This window comes from Salmo salar, chromosome ssa27 (genome assembly GCF_905237065.1).
Source record: "Salmo salar chromosome ssa27, Ssal_v3.1, whole genome shotgun sequence".
NCBI lineage: Eukaryota > Metazoa > Chordata > Actinopteri > Salmoniformes > Salmonidae > Salmo > Salmo salar.
In genome coordinates, this window is record NC_059468.1 from 3,406,786 (window position 1) to 3,428,942 (window position 22,157).

At 42.2% G+C, this 22,157-nt stretch overlaps 1 protein-coding gene across 2 annotated transcripts in view; it reads right to left on the minus strand.

Annotated features, from left to right (window-relative positions):
* LOC106588203 (oxysterol-binding protein-related protein 10) overlaps positions 1-21,376 on the minus strand; it is a 156,453-nt gene extending 135,077 nt beyond the window's left edge. For both annotated transcript variants that reach the window (XM_014176964.2, XM_014176963.2), the window contains exon 1: positions 20,874-21,376. In XM_014176964.2, the coding sequence (XP_014032439.1) occupies positions 20,874-21,139 (266 nt within the window). In that variant the 5' untranslated portion in view covers positions 21,140-21,376. The remainder of the gene's footprint in view (positions 1-20,873) is intronic.
* Positions 21,377-22,157: the final 781 nt, after the last annotated feature.

Below are 22,157 nucleotides of genomic sequence, written 5' to 3' on the forward strand. Positions count from 1 at the left end.
TGCGTGTGTGTGTTGTATTTAAAGGGGGTTTGATTTGTTAGTTCCGGGTTATGTTCTTTCTAGTTCTTTATGTCTAGGTTTGGGTGTGGACTCTCAATTGGAGGCAGGTGTTTCTATTTTCCTCTGATTGAGAGTCCTATATATAGGTATGTGTTTGGGGTTGTTAATTGTGGGTAGTTGTCTTTTGCACTGCTAGTTATTTAGCCTGCGAAACTGTCGGCTGTCGTTCTTTTGTTTATTGTTTTTCCCGTGTTCACATTTATTTAATAAATTAATATGATGAGCACGCAACCCCTGCGCCTTGGTCCTCTCTCCCCTACGACAGCCATTACACTAGCAGATTGTAACTGGCTAATGTCATGCTCCATTAGCCGTTACAGAATAGGTACTGTTTGGCATAGCCAACAGATCCGACCCGCTTGCTTACAGCTGCATTAGGTGTAACAGTTGGGATAATTGGACAATTTGGAGTACTACGCATTTCTCAACCCTGGATTGAGGTATGTTTTCCGAGCCATATCTCGCACCGGCTCTGTGGTGTCTTAATCTACATATGAATGCTGTCCAACCCTAGAGGGTCAGATCTGCTGGCTATGTTTGGCGTAGGACAGAGAATTTGGCCAACCTTAACTTGCCGACACTATTTTCGTTCTTGATTTCGGATCAAACATGTATGTTCTAAAATGTCTTTTTTTTTTTTTAACTTAAAATAAATCAATTTTTGATCAATGAAGCAATCCAACAATGTGTACACCGCCATCTTGTCCATTTCTTTCATTGATTGAGACAGGTGGGTCCACCCCAAAGTGCCAAATGAGAGAAGATTTTAAACATCTATTTGGTAAGCTATTTGCCATGCGCGTTTCCCTAACTGCACGCTTAAAACTAAACACACAGCTAATAAAAAAAAAGAAGTTAATGATCCTCTGTGACCAAATCATGCTCTCTGGTGTAGTATTTTGAATGATTTAATTTATTTCTGTATAGGCACGAGTAATTAGCTCTCACTTTGGCAAATGTAATTAATTTGCCTGGATTCCAAGCTAGCATCATCTGGCCTTGGAGCTTGTTGCTTTGTTCTAGAGGCTCATTTAGCATACCAGCCTATTTTAATCTATTCATATGTTGTTTCATTAGGGCAATTTGTATCTTGCAGCAGAAGATGTATCCGTGATAATGGTCATATTTCACCAGTCCCTTTGCATTAACACTCAAGACAGCTTTAACTAAATCTCTGGTGTTCAATACCTTTCCTGTGTACATTGCATGCAGCTTCCCAAAAGGGAATGTTGTTCTGACTTAAGCTGGTGATAAAATTGTCAACTTTACAAGACCATAACAGTCCACAAATATGCATTACCTTAACTTGAATGTATGCAGTGCATCGGACTCTAAATGTGGGCAATGATAGCCGGGTCCTTCACATTAGCCATTTTCCCATTAATCCTCAGGATTTCCATAAAGTGTAGCGCCATCTGGAAATTGATCCCACACCCACGATCTCCCGCTCCATCACAAAAGAATGTGATTAATGTGCGCAACAGGGATCTTTGTGCTTGGGTCAGTTTTTCAACCCTGACAGTCAGCAAAGAGCAGGATTTATAATTGACCTCAGATTATATAGTCCTGGCCCTGTCAGTGGAAAACAATGGTTGTGGTGTTAAAAGTGATGGATGGTGTAACCTTACTCAACAGCCAGTTGTTTCAGTACAATACCGTGACAACACTGCAGCACACTGTCCCCAGGTGAAATAAAATTCAAGGCTAAGTAGCACACTAGAAACTTTTACAAAGCATGGGTGAAATCTTGCCTGGCTACCCAAACTCCTTGCTTCCGCCAAACACTAGGCCCATGGACGTTAGTTTCTTCGCTGCAATGAGTCTGGATCTGAGTACCTCCTCAATGATATCTAGAACGAAACACTAACTGTTCTGATTGGTCCCAGAAAATGATGGGTTGGCCCAGAGCCAGAACATACGTGGGTATTTCAAAGCGGCAATACTCTGATTGGTAAGAGATGATCCAATTGCATGACTGTTTTGCACAACACCACTAATTTTGATTTCACCGCAAACAACTTCAACGATAGCAGTCTCAGACTGAAGTATGTAGCAAACCTAGAGCAATGGGGGAACAAATCCGTTTGAGTCGCCAGGTATTGTGCAATCATAGTGGTGAGCAGTGGTACTACACCCAGCACTGCCAAAATGGCATTTCAATAGGGAATACTACTGGAATTAAACAAATGATTCTCCACCATGATAATACACTCAAACGTGCTTACTGTAGCACATTCTTTCACATACATAGCCAGGCATTTCCTAACGGTATTAACATTGACTTTGCTAAAGGGAAATGCATATCAGCACATTCTGGGTCTCCTCCAGAGCTCTTGCATGAATACGCAAACAGCATGAGGAAACTGAAGGATGGGGATACCGGAGGATGGACAACATGAGGGGTGACTAACAAAAACAGCTGGCAGACTATAGCCTAACTTAACTGATAGCAGCTTTATAACTTATAACAGTGTTATTTACAAGGTTGCCAAATACCCATTGGAGCTTACATCTCATCTTCATACATTTGGGCAAAATAGACATAATACCATCTTAATATACCCTATACAGTACCAGTCAAAAAAGTTTTTACATTTTTTTACGTTGTAGAATAATATAAGACAAATTATGATATAAGACATATGGAATAATGTAGTATTTTTTTAATTACCAATAAAATTCAAATTATATTTTATATTTCAGATTCTTCAAAGTAGCCATCCTTTGCCTTGACAGCTTTTCACACTCTTGGCATTCTCTCAATCAGCTTCATGAGGAATGCTTTTCCAACAGTCTTGAAGGAGTTCCTACATATGCTGTTGGCTGCTTTTCCTTCACTCTGCGGTCCAACTCATCCCAAACCATCTCAATTCGGTTGAGGTCGGGTGGTTGTGGAGGCCAGGTCATCTGATGCAACACTCCATCACTCTCCTTCTTGGTCAAATAGCCCTTACTCAGCATGGAGGTGTGTTGGGTCATTGTCGAGTTGAAAAACAAAATGATATCCCACCTGGTTTGCGCTTATCGCTGCAGAATGCTAAGGTAGCCATGCTGGTCTACTGTGCCTTGAATTCAAAATAAATCACTGACAGTGTCACCAGCAAAGTACCTCCACACCATCACACCTCCATCCTTCACAGTGGGAACCACACATGCAGAGATCATCCGTTCAATTACTCCGCGTCTCACAAAGACGGTTGAAACCAAAAATCTCAAATTTGGACTCCTCAGACCAAAGGACAGATTTCCACCAGTCTAATGTCCATTGCCCGTGTTTCTTGGCCCAAGCAAGTCTCTTCTGCTTATTAGTGTCCTTAAGTAGTGGTTTCTTTGCAGCAATTCGACCAGGAAGGCCTGATACATGCAATCTCCTCTGTACAGTTGATGTTGATGTGTCTGTTACTTGAACGCTGAAGTATTTCATTGGGCTACAATTTCTGAGGCTGGTAACTTTTTAATGAACTTATCCTCTGCGGCAGACGTAACTCTTCCTTTCCTGTGGTGGTCCCCATGAGAGCCAGTTTCATCATAGCGCTTGATGGTTTTTGTGACTGCACTTGAAGAAACTTTCAAACTTTACATTTTACACATTAACTCTTACATCTAGACGTTCCGCTAGCAGAACACCTGCTCCAATATCCAATGATAGGCGTGGCGCGAATTACAAATTCCTCAAAAATCCCAAAACTTCAATTTTTCAAACATATGACTATTTTACACCATTTTAAAAAGACAAGACTCTCCTTTATCTAACCATACTGTCCGATTTCAAAAAGGCTTTACAGCGAAAGCAAAACATTAGATTATGTCAGCAGAGTACCCAGCCAGAAATAATCAGACACCCATTTTTCAAGCTAGCATATAATGTCACAAAAAACAAAACCACAGCTAAATGCAGCACTAACCTTTGATCTTCATCAGATGACAACCCTAGGACATTATGTTATACAATACATGCATGTTTTGTTCAATCAAGTTCATATTTATATCAAAAACCAGCTTTTTACATTAGCATGTGACGTTCAGAACTAGCATTCCCACCGAACACTTCCGGTGAATTTACTAAATTACTCACGATAAACGTTCACAAAAACATAACAATTATTTTAAGAATTATAGATACAGAACTCATTTATGCAATCGAGGTGTCCGATTTTAAAATAGCTTTTCGGTGAAAGCACATTTTGCAATATTCTGAGTAGATAGCTCGCCATCACAGGCTAGCTATTTTGACACCCACCAAGTTTGACCCTCACCAAACTCAGATTTACTATAAGAAAAATTGGATTACCTTTGTTGTTCTTCGTCAGAATGCACTCCCAGGACTTCTACTTCAATAACAAATGTTGGTTTGGTTCAAAATAATCCATAGTTATATCCAAATAGCGGCGTTTTGTTCATGCGTTCAAGACACTATCCAAGGGTGACGAAGGGTTACGCGCCCGACGCGTTTCGTGACAAAAAAATTCTAAATATTCCATTACCGTACTTCGAAGCATGTCAACCGCTGTTTAAAATCAATTTTTATGCTATTTTTCTCGTACAAAAGCGATAATATTCCGACTGGGAGTCGTTGTTTTCGTTCAAAGACGAAAGAATAAAAACATGGGGTCGGCTCGTGCACGCGCCTCAGTCTCATTGTACTCAGATCGACCACTTTCAAAATGCGCTAATGTTTTTCAGCCAGGGGCTGCAAAGACATCATTCAGCTTTTTCCCGCCTTCTGAGAGCCTATGGGAGCCGTAGGAAGTGTCACGTTACAGCAGAGATCCTCAGTTTTCAATAAAGAGAGTCAAGAAGCCCAAGGAATGGTCAGAGAGGGCACTTCCTGTACAGAATCTTCTCAGGTTTTGGCCTGCCAAATGAGTTCTGTTATACTCAAAGACACCATTCAAACAGTTTTAGAAACTTTAGGGTTTTTCTATCCAAAGCTAATAATTATATGCATATTCTAGTTTCTGGGCAGGAGTAATAATCAGATTAAATCGGGTACGTTTTTTATCCGGCCGTGAAAATACTGCCCCCTATCCATAACATGTTAAGACATGAAGGTCTGTCAAAGTAATGGACCGTCGTTTCTCTTTCCTTATTTGAGCTGTTCTTGCCATAATATGGACTTGGTCTTTTACCAGATAGGGCCATCTTCTGTATACCACCCCTACCTTGTCACAACACAACTGATTGGCTCAAACGCATTAAGAAGGAAAGAAATTCCACAAGGCACATCTGTTAATTGAAATGCATTCCATGTGAATACCTCATGAAGCTGGTTGTGTGCAAAGCTGTCATCAAGGCAAAGGGTGGCTACTTTGAAGAATCTAAAATACCCTTTTTTGGTTACTACATGATTCCATATGTGTGATTTCATAGTTTTGATGTCTTCTATCATTCTACAATGTAGAAAAAAGTAAAAATAAAGAAAAACCCTTGAATGAGTGCGTGTCCAAACTTTTGACTGGTACTGTATATACAAAAGTATGTGGACAAACCTTCAAATGAATGGATTTGGCTATTTCAGCAATACCCATTGCTGACAGGTGTATAAAATCGAGCACACAGCCATCTCCATAGACAAACATTGGCAGTAGAATAGGATGCCATCTTTCCAAAAAGTCAGTTCGTAAAGTTTCTGCACTGCTAGAGCTGCCCCGGTCATTTGTAAGTGCTGTTATTGTGAAGTGGAAACATATAGGAGCAACAACGGCTCAGCTGCAAGGTGGTAGGCCACACAAGCTCACAGAACGGGACCGCCGAGTGCTGAAGCGGGTAAAAATTGTCTGTCCTCGGTTGCAACACTCACTATTGAGTTCCAAACTGCCTCTGGAAGCAACGTCACCACAAGAACCGTTTGTCGGGAGCTTCCTGAAATGGGTTTCATGGCCGAGCAGCCGCACACAAGCCTAAGACCACCATGCGCAATGCCAAGCGTCGGCTGGAGTGTTGTAAAGCTTGCCACCATTGGACTCTGGAGCAGTACTCTGCAGTGATGAATCATGCTTCCCCATCTGGCAAACTGACAGACGAATCTGGGTTCAGTGGATGCCAGGAAAATGCTAATTTCCCAAATGCATAGTGCCAACTGTAAAGTAATAATGGTCTGGGGATGTTATTCATGGTTTTGACTCAGCCCCTTAGATCCAGGCAACGGAAATTTTAACGCTAGAGCATACAATTACATTCTAGACGATTCTGTGCTTCCAATTTTGTGGCAACACTTTGGGTAGGGGAAGGCACTTTCCTGTTTCAGCATGACAATGCCCCCATGCACAAAGTGAGGTCCATACAGAAATGGTTTCTCGAGATTGGTGTGGAAGAACTTGACTGGCTTGCCCTGAGCCCTGCCCTGACATTTTTGGGATGAATTGGAACGCCGACTGCGAGCCAGACCTAATCGCCCAACATCAGTGCACTCAGTTAAATAAACATCCTCAATCTACACACAATACCAAAACATTTCTGCAGCATCGAAGGTACCCAAGAACACAGTGGCCTCCATTCTTAAATGGAAGTAGTTTGGAAACACCAAGACTACTCCTAGAGCTGGCCGCCCGGCCAAACTGAGCAATCGGGGGAGAAGGCCCTTGGTCAGGGAGGTGACCAAGAACCCGATGGTCGCTCTGAAAGAGCTCCAGAGCTCCTCTGTGGAAATGGGAGAACCTTCCATAAGAACAACCATCTCTGCAGCACTCCACCAAATCAGGCCTTTATGGTAGAGTGGCCAGACGGAAGCCACTCCTCGGTAAAAGGCACATGACAGCCTGCTTGGAGTTTGCCAAAAGGCACCTAAAGGACTCTTAGACAATGAGAAAAAATATTCTCTGGTCTGATGAAACCAAGATTGAACTATTTAGCCTGAATGCCAAAAGTCACATCTGGAGGAAACCTGGCACCGCTCATCACCTGGCCAACTGCGTGGCCATGTACGCCTCCAACTCAATCATCAAGTTTGCAGATGACACAACAGTAGTGGGCTTGATTACCAACAACGACAAGAAAGCCTATAACGAGGAGCTGAGGGCACTCGGAGTGTGGTGTCAGGAAAACAACCTCTCACTCAACGTCAACAAAACAAAAGGAGATGATCGTGGACTGCAGGAAACAGCAGAGGGTGCACCCCCCCATCCACATCGTCGGGGCAGTAGTGTAGAAGGTGGAAAGTTAAGTTCCTCGGCGTACACGTCACTGACAAACTGAAATGGTCCACCCACACAGACAGTGTGGTGAAGGAGCAGCAACAGCACCTCTTCAACCTCAGAAGGCTGAAATAATATGGCTTGTCACCCAAAATCCTGACCAACTTTTACAGATGCACAATCGAGAGCATCCTGTACAGCAACTGCTCCGCCCTCAACCGCAAGGCTCTCCAGAGGGTGGTGCGGTCTGTACAACGCATCACCAGGGGCATACTACCTGCCCTCCAGGACACCTACACCACCCGATGTCACAGGAAGGCCAAAAAAATCATCAAGGACAACAACCACCCGAGCCACTGCCTGTTCAAACCGCTACCATCCAGAAGGCGAGGTCAGTACAGGTGCATCAAAGCTGGGACCGAGAGACTGAAAAACAGCTTCTATCTCAAGGCCATCAGACTGCTAAACAGCAATCACTAACTCAGAGAGGCTGCTGCCCACATTGAGACCCAATCACTGGCCATTTTAATAAATGGATCACTAAGTCACTTTAAAAACAATGCCATTTTACATATCTTACATTATTCATATATGTGTATACTCTATTTTATACCATCTATTGCACCTTGCCTATGCTGCTCGGCCATCGCTCATCCATATATTTATATGTACATATTCTCATTCACCCCTTTAGATTTGTGTGTATTAGATAGTTGTTGGGGAATTGTTAGATATTACCGCACTGTCGGAACTAGAAGCACAAGCATTTCGCTGCACTTGCATTAACATCTGCTAACCAAGATGAACAGAGCAAAGTACAGAGAGATCCTTAATGAAAACCTGCTCTAGAGCACTCAGGACCTCAGACTGGGACAAAGGTTCACCTTCCAACAGCACAGCAACCCTAAGCACACAACCAAGAAAATGCAGGAGTGGCTTTGGGACAAGTCTCTGAATGTCCTTGAGTGACCCAACCAGAGGCCGGACTTAAACCTGAACGAACATCTCTGGAGATACGTGAAAATAGCTGTACAGCGGCACTCCCCATCCAACCTGACAGAGCTCGAGAGGATCTGCAGAGAAGAAATGGGAGAAACTCCCCAAATACAGGTGTACCAAGCTTGTAGCATCATACCCCGATAAACTTGAGGCTGTAATCATTGGTGCTTCAAAAAAGTACTGAGTAAAGGGTCTGAATACTTATGTAAATGTGATATACATTTTCTTTATATATTTGCAAACATTTCTAAATACCTGTTTTTTCTTTGCCATTATGGGGTATTGTATGTAGATTGATAGGGGGGGAAAAAACGATTTAATCAATTTTAGAATAAGGCTGTAACGTAACAAAATGTGGGTCTGAATACTTTCCAAATGCACTGTGTTTGAAATAAGAATGTGAAGCATATGAAAAGAGTTAAATGTAAAAGTGCAGCATCTTATGCAATGGAAAACATTTGTTCATCCAGTTGTTTTTAAATGATTTCTCCTCAGCTCTGTACCATCCCCATGGAAACTAGCCTTGAGCTTCGGCACACTGAGGACTCGTTCCAGTTCAAAGAAGAAAACATTTTGAGTTCTGGTAAAACAGTAACCCTGAAAAAGCTTGGCTTACCACACATTACAAAGAGCATACTTAAGTCAGACTCAACAGTTTAGCTTCCAGCCCACAGTATACATTTGATAACTGCACCTTTACTAGATGTTACAATCATCCAGCTTCCCAATTGGACCCAATGGCAGTATCAGGAACGTCTTGGCTGGCTCGGACATTGGCAATGGTACCTCCTGGAGTCTTTGCATCAAAAGGCATCAGGTTTGACCCAGAGGCCTTGTGTGATACTGTACACACACACAATCGTGCAAGTAATGAGGCGCATGTGACATGGAAGGCAATTTCACAGTGTCTGTGTGTATAACAGCCCAGTTTCTCTGAAAGCTGCACTCTGAGCATTGGGACCTTATAGACTGGGGAGCCGTAATAGAGGGGCAACCCATTCATCCTAAAGCACATGTAGCCCCTCTCTCAGGGTGATGGTGTGGTGCACAACTGGAGGACCTAGATAGACACCCAAATATGTGCACGTGTGAGACAAACATGAAAACTAAGCATTCAGTACAATACAAGTGCACATTCACACACCTACAAAATAGCAATTGACATGATCACCCAAACACAGTGCAAACTTGGCACAGACCCGCTCTCAGAGATGCTCACAAGAACACAGCATAGCCAGGTACATACTGTACATAGCCTACAATGTTTATGCTCTTAGACACAGGGATGTGAGTGGCAGACCTAGTAATTACACCAACACAGTCTTCCACTGACAGACTGCCTCTTGTGCATTCCTTGACATTTTTGAACACTTAGGCATGGGAGGCTTTTCCAAACCATCACATCTGTTGTGCATGACAAAATACAACTTTCTGGTGGAAAACATGTCAAAGGACATTTTCTGGCTATGGCATACTTTCTGACATTCATTTTTCAGCTTCCCAAATTTGTGAAAATGTGCCATCCTTGGCCGCTAGATGAAAATCAGTCTCGACTGAAAGTCCTGTACGTGAATCCAAATGTCACACAAACTATGTCCAATCGCCTTAGAACTGCAATTTAAGGCCATGAGATCTGTGGTGAAGGGAAAATATATTGCTGGCTTTTCCAGCTTATAGACAGTGTTTCATGTACTGGTACAGTAGGCTTTACTTGGTCCATCGAAACATCAAATGTCAAGAATAAGTGGGCTATACTAGCAGAAAAGCATTGAAAAGTGGCACACACACACCGTAACATAATAGTACAGTAACCCCAGGAAAAGCTTTCAACTTGGTTGCTCTCATTATTTACAAGTAGCAGCCAGGTAGGCACACTACTGCGATGATTCCGGTAGTTTCAATAGGCCAGCATTATTTTACTTTGACAGAAGAAAACAAGATCATCCAGTGAATGGTCCTGTGTGGCTCAGTTGGTAGAGTCTGGCGCTTGCAACGCCAGGGTTGTGGAGTGCGATTCCCATGGGGGACCAGCACAACAACAAAAAGTATGAAAGTATGCACTTACTAAGTCGCTCTGGATAAAAGCATCTGCTGAATGACAAAAATGTGAATTTGAGATTTGGAATGCGATTTCCTATTAACTTCAGCCGGTGCTCAGTGTAGCTTAGCTGTCTTGTTTCCATGTTTCCTCGGATCTTGTCTCATCACTCCCAACGGGAAAGGCAATGGTGGAGTCACGCGTCCTCCGAAACATGACCCGCCGGAAGCTAGCCGCACCAATGTCTCGGAGGAAACACTGTTCAACTGGCGACAGAGGGGGCGATGACCCAAGTAAAGCCACCCCGGCCAAACCCTCCCTAAACCCGGACGTCCTATGCGACTCCCGGCCACCAATACATAAAAAGTCATTTAGAAATACAGAAGTATTTTGTTCTTGTGGAAGAACCATCTCGAAACCCAACTCCTTGTGGAGTTTTACACAGACATATTTGCCAACTACACATCTGCTTGAAGTATACTACAAGCTAACCTTTTGAAAGAGGTAGAGTGTGTGCGTATATGCATTCACATATGCGTCGCACTCAGGTTGTGGTGAGAAAGGTCAGATCTCCTTCGAAAAACACTTTTGGGTTTTAATCAACCATTATGAATCAATAAGCACTCACCTTCACCTTATTCTAAATCACACCACATGTGCCATCCCAGGTACCTGGCAGTCATCATACACTGCACCACTTCTAAACAAAAATCACTGTGTTATAGGCTTAAAATGATGTTACGATTCTCGCTTGAACAGTCGCTAAGATTATAAACTCAGCAAAAAAAGAAATGTCCTCTGTCAACTGCGTTAATTTTCAGCAAACTTAACATGTGTAAATATTTGTATGAACATAACAAGATTCAACAACTGAGACAAACTAAACAAGTTCCACAGACATGTGACTAACAGAAATGGAATAATGTGTCCCTGAACAAAGGGGGAGAGGGGGGGGGTCAAAATCAAACGTAACAGTCAGTATCTGTTGTGGCCACCAGCTGCATTAAGTACTGCAGTGCATCTCCTCTTCATGGACTGCACCAGATTTGCCAGTTCTTTCTGTGAGATGTTACCCCACCTCTTCCACCAAGGCACCTGCAAGTTCCCAGACATTTCTGGGGGGGAATGGCCCTAGCCCTCACCCTCCGATCCAACAGGTCCCAGATGTGCTCAAAGGGATTGAGATCCAGGCTCTTCGCTGGCCATGGCAGAACACTGACTGACATTCCTGTCTTGCAGGAAATCACACACAGAACGAGCAATACGGCTGGTGGCATTGTCATGCTGGAGGGTCATGTTAGGATGAGTCTGCAGAAAGGGTACCACATGAGGGAGGATGATGTCTTCCCTGTAACGCACAGCGTTGAGATTGCCTGCAATGACAACAAGCTCAGTCCGATGATGCTGTGACACACCGCCCCAGACCATGATGGACCCTCCACCTCCAAATCGATCCCGCTCCAGAATACAGGCCTCGGTGTAACGCTCATTCCTTCGACAATAAACGCGAATCCGACCATCACCCCTGGTGAGACAAAACCACGACTCGTCAGTGAAGAGCACTTTTTGCCAGTCCTGTCTGGTCCAGCGACGGTGGGTTTGTGCCCATAGGCGACGTTGTTGCCGGTGATGTCTGGTGAGGACCTGCAAGCCCCAGTCCAGCCTCTCTCAGCCTATTGCGGACAGTCTGAGCACTGATGTGCGTGCCTGGTGTAACTCGGGCAGTTGTTTTTGCCATCCTGTACCTGTCTCGCATGTGTGATGTTCAGATGTACCGATCCTGTGCAGATGTTGCTACACGTGGTCTCCCCGTAGCTGTCCGTCCTGTCTCCCCGTAGCGCTGTCTTAGGCGTCTCACAATACGGACATTGCAATTTATTGCCCTGGCCACATCTGCAGTCCTTATGCCTCCTTGCAGCACGCCAAAGGCACGTTCACGCACCCTAAGCATCTTTCATTTGGTGTTTTTCCAGAGTCAGTAGAAAGTCCTCTTTAGTGTCCTAAGTTTTCATAACTGTGACCTTAACTGCCTACCGTCTGTAAGTGTCTTAACGACCATTCCACAGGTGCATATTCACGAATTTTTTATGGTTCATTGAGCAAGCATGGAAAACAGTGTATAAACCCTTTACAATGAAGATCTGTGAAGTTATTTGGATTTTTACTAATTATCTTTGAAAGACAGGGTCCTGAAAAAGGGACATTTATTTTCTTTTGCTGAGTTTATTTGGTTGGGATCTTTGCAAAATATCTATCTTGGATGTAGCAGTTGTAGCTAGAATGCTAACGCTCACAGATATAGGCTGTAGAAAAAGCTAGCCAAAGAGCCATTTGTTTTTTTAAGTATAATGCAGTTGATTTGCGATGATGACACAAACATTAAGCAGGACATTCATATGAGCTTTAAAATCCAATTATAATCCAAAAGTAGTTGCACTTATAAGCAACATAAATAAAGAGGCTTTTTTTCCTGGCGTTCTATTAGAACTCTCCCTCGTTCTGCCACCAACTTGCGCACATCGTCCTATTGCGGCAATGTTTGCAAACACAGAAAGGGGTCTACAGTAGAGCGGATATATGCTCTAGCACACTGCTGTCCTTTAGCTCATCTCTGCAGTCCTATAGATACAGTGACGTTTCACTATGAATACTATCCGGTTTTCCTGGGTGTGTAAACGCCCACAGAAAAAAAAGGCCATTTGTCATTTTTTGTGAATTTGATGTATGCCTCAACTTTTCCTGTTTAAAAAAGGCACCCATAGCTAACATGCTATTCAACAGAATAACTTCAGTTTTTCTATTTGTATCAAGAAGTGTATTCAAGTAGCCAACTAGGTACTTTACCATAAACTCTCTGTCCTCAAGTTCTCTGTCCAAAACAAGTAAACTCAGTTTGAGGAGCCCATACAAAACAACCTGCCATACATGCAGTTTCCTCATGATCGGTCACTGTCAAAACTTTCACACGCATAATTTCACAATTCTGACAAGTGTTCAGTGGTTTTCAAATAAGCCACTGAGCTCAGGGGAAATAAATCAACCTGGTCTCAGAGAATTTCATATTATTCAGTACATAAATCCAGGACACTCCATTTACTATGTTGTTACCATAAAAAAACATGTATAATATATAATACATAATGTTTTGAATTTGATAAATGTACAGTCAAGGCCAAAAGTTGAGAATGACACAAATATTAATTTTCACAAAGTCTGCTGCCTCAGTGTCTTTAGATATTTTTGTCAGATGTTACTATGGAATACTGAAATATAATTACAAGCATTTCATAGGTGTCAAAGGCATTTATTGACAATTACATGAAGTTGATGCAAAGAGTCAATATTTGCAGTGTTGACCCTTCTTTTTCAAGACCTCTGCAATCCGCCCTGGCATGCTGTCAATTAACTTCTGGGCCACATCCTGACTGATGGCAGCCCATTCTTGCATAATCAATGCTTGGAGTTTGTAAGAATTTGTGGGTTTTTGTTTGTACACCCGCCTCTTGAGGATTGACCACAAGTTCTCAATGGGATTAAGGTCTGGGGAGTTTCCTGGCCATGGACCCAAAATATCGATGTTTTGTTCCCCGAGCCACTTAGTTATCACTTTTGCCTTATGACAAGGTGCTCCATCATGCTGGAAAAGGCATTATTCGTCACCAAACTGTTCCTGGATGGTTGGGAGAAGTTGCTCTCGGAGGATGTGTTGGTACCATTCTTTATTCATGGCTGTGTTATAGGCAAAATTGTGAGTGAGCCCACTCCCTTGGCTGAGAAGCAACCCCACACATGAATAGTCTCAGAATGCTTTACTGTTGGCATGACACAGGACTGATGGTAGCGCTCACCTTGTCTTTTCCGGACAAGCTTTTTTCCGGATGCCCCAAACAATCGGAAAGGGGATTCATCAGAGAAAATGACTTTACCCCAGTCCTCAGCAGTCAAATCCCTGTACCTTTTGCAGAATATTAGTCTGTCCCTGATGTTTCTCCTGGAGAGAAGTGGCTTCTTTGCCGCCCTTCTTGACACCAGGCAATCCTCCAAAAGTATTCACTGTGCGTGCAGATGCACTCACACCTGCCTGCTGCCATTCCTGAGCAAGCTCTGTACTGGTGGTGCCCCGATCCCAATCCACTTTAGGAGACGGTCCTGGCACTTTCTGGACTTTCTTGGGAGCCCTGAAGCCTTCTTCACAACAATTGAACCGCTCTCCTTGAAGTTCTTGATGATCCGATAAATGGTTGATTTAGGTGCAATCTTACCGGCAGCAATATCCTTGCCTGTGAAGCCCTTTTTGTGCAAAGCAATGATGACAGCACGTGTTTCCTTGCAGGTAACCATGGGTGACAGAGGAAGAACAATGATTCCAAGCACCACTCTCCTTTTGAAGCTTCCAGTCTGTTATAAGAACTCAATCAGCATGACAGAGTGATCTCCAGCCTTGTCCTCATCAACACTCACACCTGTGTTAACGAGAGAATCACTGATATGATGTCAGCTGGTCCTTTTGTGGCAGGGCTGAAATTCAGTGGAAATGTTTTTTGGGGGATTCTGTTCATTTGCATGGCAAAGAGTGACTTTGCAATTAATTGCAATTCATCTGATCACTCTTCATAACATTCTGGAGTATATGCAAATTGCCATCATAGAAACTGAGGCAGCAGACTGAAAATTAATATTCTCCAAAAACTTTTGGCCACGACTGTATACATGTTGCAAAATTTAGAAACATATGATATGTTACGAATTCTAGCAAGCTCGCTAATGTTAGTTAGGCTAAGGGTTAGAGTTAAGTTTAGGAGTTAGCTTAAAGGGTAAGGTTAGCTAAAATGGTTATCGCTAGGGGAAGTGTTAGCTAACATGCTAAGTAGTTGCAAAGTAGCAAGTAGTTGAAAAGTTGCTAATTAGATCAAATGCTAAAGTTGTCCTTGATGAGATTCGAACTCGCAACCTTTGGGCGTCCACCCATCGATCCCATTACTTTCGTTTTTGCCTTAACCCAGTCAACAAGATGGGTCTGGGGCCTTTTCCGTTTTAGACTTGGGGAACTCGGCATCGACTCGGACTCAGGGGGCTTCATACGGGCCGAGCTCTTCCCGAGTCAGGCAGAATAATATTACTCTGGGTTCCGGCTAATGGTACTTGGACCAAGTCCACTTCGGCATATCTGGCCTGATTAACTTTTTCAGAAGTAGAGCCATGAGGTTCTTTCGGCAGGTGATGCAAGAATAAAACAACTAATTAATGTAATAATTGCACCTCGAATTTGCTAGGTCATTTGCAAGCTAAAATTCTTCCCATCAGGCTATTAGATGGAAAAGGACCCTAAAGAATCTATGCTATAAATGAATTAGATTTTACTACAGATTTTTTTTGGAACCCCACTCACTAATTCTATTAATTTCAGTCGTTCGGCCAATCCTGTCTTAATATAATGGCATTATTGATTTTTAGGCATATGCTGGTGGCCACGTTAATTATAGGACGACTTTGGATACATGATCCACGACAGACAGCACATCTCAGTGTTATAGGCTATAGCCTATTTTTCTATGGTAGGCTATCTGTAAACGCCGATACATCTTGACAAAAAACACCATATGAGTGGCCTAATGTAATTTTCTGGACCTGTCGAGAATAAACCCATAACTGATCCAAATGGTTGTATAATAAAAGGCCTTTATTTTGGCATGAAACACAAAATGACGTTTGAGCGGTTATTCAAATTAGCCTACATCACGGCAGTTTACAGCCTAGACAATAATTGTGTACTAACAATAATACATTCCTCATTGCACTGTGTTGTTGTAGTCTATGGCGTAGAATAATTGTATTTTCTGGAAATGTAGGCCTAGATCTTCCATTTGATAATCTGCTACCTAGGTTGGAGGAGTGATGCAGCCTACAACCATGCATGTTGAATTATTGCAGTAACCTATAAAACTGTTACAAATGTAGTCTATAGCCTATTAAAATAGATAAATAAATGACGACCATGACAGTCAATGGAAAAAATCCTGGCGCTCAAAATGTCATGATTGTGGGTGTGATTCCCGGGGCTACGAACATAAAATATATGTATGCATACTGTCACTTTGGATAAACGCATCTGCTTAATGTCACATTTATTATTTTTGCACACCTCATATTTGTGAGACATCGAACATTTATTTTCTGTGGAATTTTTGACAGTAGCTATGGGTTGCCTGCGCATTCTGAGAAGCCAGAAGAAAATAAAACCGCGTATCTTAACCAGGTAAGTTATGAATTGTGTCACCAACTGTGTAACTTTGCCATAGTGTTTCTTTGTTATAACTCAAGCGTTGCATGCTAAAGTTTTGCTGAACCTGAACATAGACAAAGTTTAATTCCAGATTGAGACCTCACATCACCAAGTCAACATTAGGCTACTATTTCCTGTCTGTTTTACAAATCTGTGATTGTAATTTTCAACATAGCAAATAGCAGCATACATGTATCGTCAATGCTTGCTGAAGTATCCTTAATAGGGAGCTAGCATTACCTCTAAAGGAACCTAAAACACACGATCCAGCAGCGGTGGCCTCTGCTGTTTGAGCCGTCTGCCTTGCAGCTCGAGCCGGCCTCGGCGCCTGACTTTCCAACGGTCGTTGTGAGAGGCAATCAGTTAGTTAACAGTCGAGACCAGCAGTAGAAGATATGAAAAAGTTAAACATAGGTAAATGATAGCTGTTGTATTTGTAGTAGTGTATTTTGTCACAGTTACTAATTCATTTGTGACATTGAGCTAGCTTATTTTTTGGACTGGTCATAGTTAAAGTTTCTCTGTTAACATCAGTTAACATTAATGTTAGCTAGCAATCTTAGCTAGCTACCTCTGCTCTAACAGTTAGCTAAGTCAATACGTTTAGGGTCTAGCCTATGTGATATTAGGTAGCTAATTGAGCTAGCTAGTGTTTCTAAAAACATAGATAGTCTAGCTAAAACTAGGCATGAAAGCACCCGGTTAACATAGCTAGCTAACGTTAGCAAGCTAGCTATTGTTAGGGTTGAACTGGCTATTTGTATGCATAACCTTTATAATATACTGGGGAAGCTATGCTAAGTACATAAACTACGAGTAAATCATCTGTTGAAGACAAGAACTACAACCGGACAGGAAGTGCGTCACGACGCTGGGATCAGCCTACACGACAACGACAGGAGGAGCAAGTTTAAACCACGCTCCTCCTCCCTCGGACAGGTCGGCATTGAGCGGGAAATATCTCTCAGTATAAAAGAGATAACAATAGAATGTGACGCTCTCTTCTCTGTTTTGCCCTGCGAGGTAAAACAGCGAGACCGTATATATACGAACCACACATATACCACGCACGTGTTTGCATTAATTAAAGTACAGCTAAATCAGAAGTTACTATGTGCTGACTATTTTGTTCTGTTACCAGAAACGAACTGTCGCAACATTAACACTATGCCCAGTGAGTCAAAGAACTCGCGCAACCCCAACTGGTCTCAAGCGGAGATGGCAAAGAGCGCTCCAAGATTCATAATGATGATAATAATGGTTTATTTTGTTTCATGTGTACTATGGCAGCTAACCGCTGAATTACAGTATACACATATACATAATAAAATAAAAAATGTATATAGTCCCAGTGGTTATTTGTAACGTTAGCTACTTGAATAATTTGGATCTAGCTGGTGGTCGATCACAAAACAATACGTATTGTTTTGCAAAACTATTGGTCTCCCAAGTGGCGCAGCGTCATAAGGCACTGCATCTCTCACTGCAGACACCCTGGTTCGAATCCAGGCTGTATCACAACCGGCTGTGATTGGGAGTCCCATAGGTTGGTGCACAATTGGCCCAGCGCCGTCCGGGTTTTGCTGATGTAGGCCGTCATTGTAAATAAGTATTGGTTCTTAACTGACTTGCTTAGTTAAATAAAATGTTCAAGTTTTTTTTATTTACTACAAAATAAAATGGTTGACCCTATACAGTCAATGGGTCAATCAGCTGCTGTCTTCTTTCTTGAAAATAAAATCTATTTAAAAAACTATAAGTACAATGTAAAACATTCTATTGGTTGAATTATTAGTATTTCCAGCTGATCCCATTCCTCACTTGAACCCTGTGTAAAGTGAGTTGCTCGACAATACACGTGTTGTTTGTCTCTCCACCCTCAGCCTCTCTGATGGACTGTCTCCACCTTCCACCACCGTGCAACAAATACTCCAAATGTGAATCTGAAGGATGGCACCCTGAGCCTGAGCTGGTGTGGCTGGACAGTAAAAGAGTTAATCTCAAATGTGAAAACTGTTCAAGGGGGTGTAGGCTTTCACTAGGCTCTGTATACCCATTGCTTCTTGAAGAAAATGTGTTATAAATGCTTGTGGAGCTTAGGTCAACTGTTCTTCCTCATCAGAACCAAACATAGGCCTGATTAACTGAAAACAAATACTGTATAGCCTCAGAACTATAATTTTTATATAACGGATGGCCAGTCCTTGCATCCATAGCTTCAATATGTTTATGGTCAGTGCTATCTGGGATCCTTAGGATATCCCTACCCTAAACCATAACCTTAACCCGTACACATAACCAAATCCCACAGGCCACCAGTTGCCCATCCCTGACCTAGAGTCAGGAAATTCTGTGCATAGGTGCCTCTTCTCACAAAGAACAAATTTGCCTCAAGGACCCACAAGGTCTGTCATGATGGATTTTCTGCCATTTGGAATTTTTGAAAAACACTTAAAATGCCATCTCTTCCGGAACCACAGGGTCGATCTGGATGAAACTTGATATATGGCATCTAGGCACCAAGGTCTTTCAAAGCAATATTTTCCAGACTAGTATGTCAAACAACTGACCAATAAACATTCATGTCGGTGTGGTCTGGCACAAATGCATATACATCAGACAGATATTTGTATTGTAACCACTCTTGGTACACATGCCCAAACCCTGTCAAGACTCAACATATGCAAGCACATTCAGATTGACCACATGGTGGCGCTACAACAGGCACATATTTCTTTTGATTTGTTTGACTGTGTTTAATTTGAAAACCTCTGTGGTTACTGTGTTGTGTTGATTTGCTTCCCATTTGAGGTCTGGACTGTGATTCCTAGGATTTCTGTGTGGTGTCAAAATCTGACTAATTGTTGTAACTACTTCTTTTGCTCTTTTTGTTGTTATTCAAAAGGTGCTGTCAGGAGAAACACTTTCACATCCAAGGCTACAGATGGACAGCAATGAAAGGGCGGATAGACATACATGTAAGGGATGAACACTGACGCTTTATACATTATCTGGAAATAATGGACGACTTGGTACAACCCATGTATATTAGTTCCATATAATGTAAAGCGGAGGCGTTTATCCCGCTTATACCACTGTTGCCAAAGAAAACAAGCACACATTTACTGGTAAAATGTACATGTTTTCATTGAGATTTTGACAAGTAAATTCATACTCTTTCATCTTTTCACTAAACCTGGTTGTTAGTTATATCGGTTAGATTGCTAGAGAAGCGGACTTGTTGTTCATTCTATTTGTTTGATTACTATGCAGACTGGCAATGTTCTTATCCCTTACTAGCTAGCCAACTACAGCTAACACAGTCACGTAAACTCTGCAGATAGAATAACAGCAGAATTGTGAATTTGGGCCGATTCTGGCCTTAAAAAGACAGCTTTGGGTGAGTTCAGGCTGCCAGATCTGGCCCAAATGACTCGGGCCTAGTCTGTACCGTCATTCATTTCGGACTCAGGCCGGATCCGGCTGCCAGACCCGGCCAGCAGTTTTAGATCTGGTATGCCGGAATCAGGCCAGATGTGGGCCAGACGTTTGTGTTACCTGGGAAGTAACTATCGGTGTTATGTAACCATACCAAACCTTACATATCATACTAAAATGAAGTGTCTCAGACTTGCATATAAAATAATACAAAATGCTCTGAGACCAGGTTAAATAAATAGACTAGGTTGTAGGGACAGTATCTGTGCGTTAGAGATGTCGATGATGCGCACAGATACTGTAACAAGGGAAGGCCGACAAATGCTAAATCATGCATGAGCATTGTTATCCAATATGCACAGGCTCTGTAGTTGTCAAAATTACAATGTTTCCATTTTCTAGGCTATGGCTGGGATCTAAATAACAATTCCTTCTGCTCACTTTTAATTAATTTTACCTTTATTTAACTAGGCAAGTCAGTTAAGAACAAATTCTTATTTACAATGATGGCCTACCCCGGCCAAACCCTAACCCGGATGACGCTGGGCCAGTTGTGCACCACCCTATGGGCCTCCCAATCACGGCCGGTTGTGATACAGCCTGGAATCGAACTAGGGTCTGTAGTGAAGCCTCTAGCACTGAGATGCAGTGCCTTAGACCGCCACTGGGCGTAGACGTCAGTTCTACATCTAGTTTTGATTTACATGAGATGTCAACTAACGTGAATTCAATGTCAAATCGACAAAAATTATCACCATGTCATTGGATTTAGGATAAAAGTTGGTTAAAAAAAAATCCCTTAGTTTCACGTCGATTCAATGTCATCACATATAAAAAATAATAATAATAACGTGGAACCAACGTTGATTAAACTCGTTTTTGCCCAGTGGGTAAGAACCTCATGATTGAAAGTTCTGCTTACCTGTTCTGCCATCCTTGAATTAAGTTTGTGTATTTGCTCAACACTCCTTCTAACTGACGCTTACACGCTTGCTGAAAATTCATACTGTTTCCCAATAAACCTCCCCGACTCACTCCTCCACCGGCCCCGCTCCCAAGTGAAGCCGAGCCGGGGCTATGAGAACCAGCTCGTCCGGTCTTTCTCGCCGAATTCCCCTTGTCCGACGGCAGTGAAGCAGAGTTCGTTTTATTTGTCCCAGGATGCGGACTGCAGAGCATCTTCTCCATACCGACGACGCGATAAACGGAGTCGAGCAGGAAAATTGTGGTAAATCGTCTACTGACCTAAATCGCAAGCATTAAATATGTAATATCCATGTTTCGTTGGTGATTTGAGCGTCCCTCTGCCCAGGAAACCAAGCATAATTCCCAGCAGTTGTATGAAGAGCACTGCTGTAGTTCCCTTTCTGAGGCGATAGAAGCAGAGTGGCTCTAACGTTTTCGTGTTGTTGAGAAATCACAGTGCAAACACTCCCTCTCCTGACTCACTCGACCAACCCCCGGATATAACAATCCAATCTTATTACACATCATCATAGCCAAGAACACAGCTACAGAAAACCCCACAATTTACGACTCACCATCACCCCCCAGAACAGAATAATATATATTTTTTAGTAATCCCAATCAGCTATAAAACCCATTCACTTAGTATTCATCCACATGATGTAAGCCCAAGTAGGCCAATGAAATGACATTAAATTAGGGGTATCAGACAGATCTGACAAATGGGGTGAACTAGATGGTAATTGTGCAAGAAAAAATGTGTGACATTCTTCAGCTCTTTGAAAGTATTTTTTTAGTAGTGGTAGAAGTTTAAAACGTTTTGCTTAAGTGAAGCGGTGAAATATAGTCAAAGTTAAATATATAAAAATATCTGGCCTGATTACTTTGATAAACTACTATGTCAACCTTATTACTTTGGAGTTTGTGGCAGTTGGATCACATAATTCGTCACAAATAAGACTAATACACTTTTATACACTCTTCTACTAGAAAAGCACAGTATATGCAAGCTGTAATAATTACTCATAAGGAATTAGAAAAGTTGTAGGCTATCATTTGGGGAGAGAAATATGATGGTGCCTCTAGTCTAGTGGAAGACCTTTAGAAGTTTTAGGTATAGTAACCCCAATTCAACCATACATGTATTTCTTAATCAAAAGCTGCTATAAAAAAGTTATGACTGGATGGATAGATCAATAAATAGCATATATAAATGAATGAATAGGTAAATAAAGTTAGA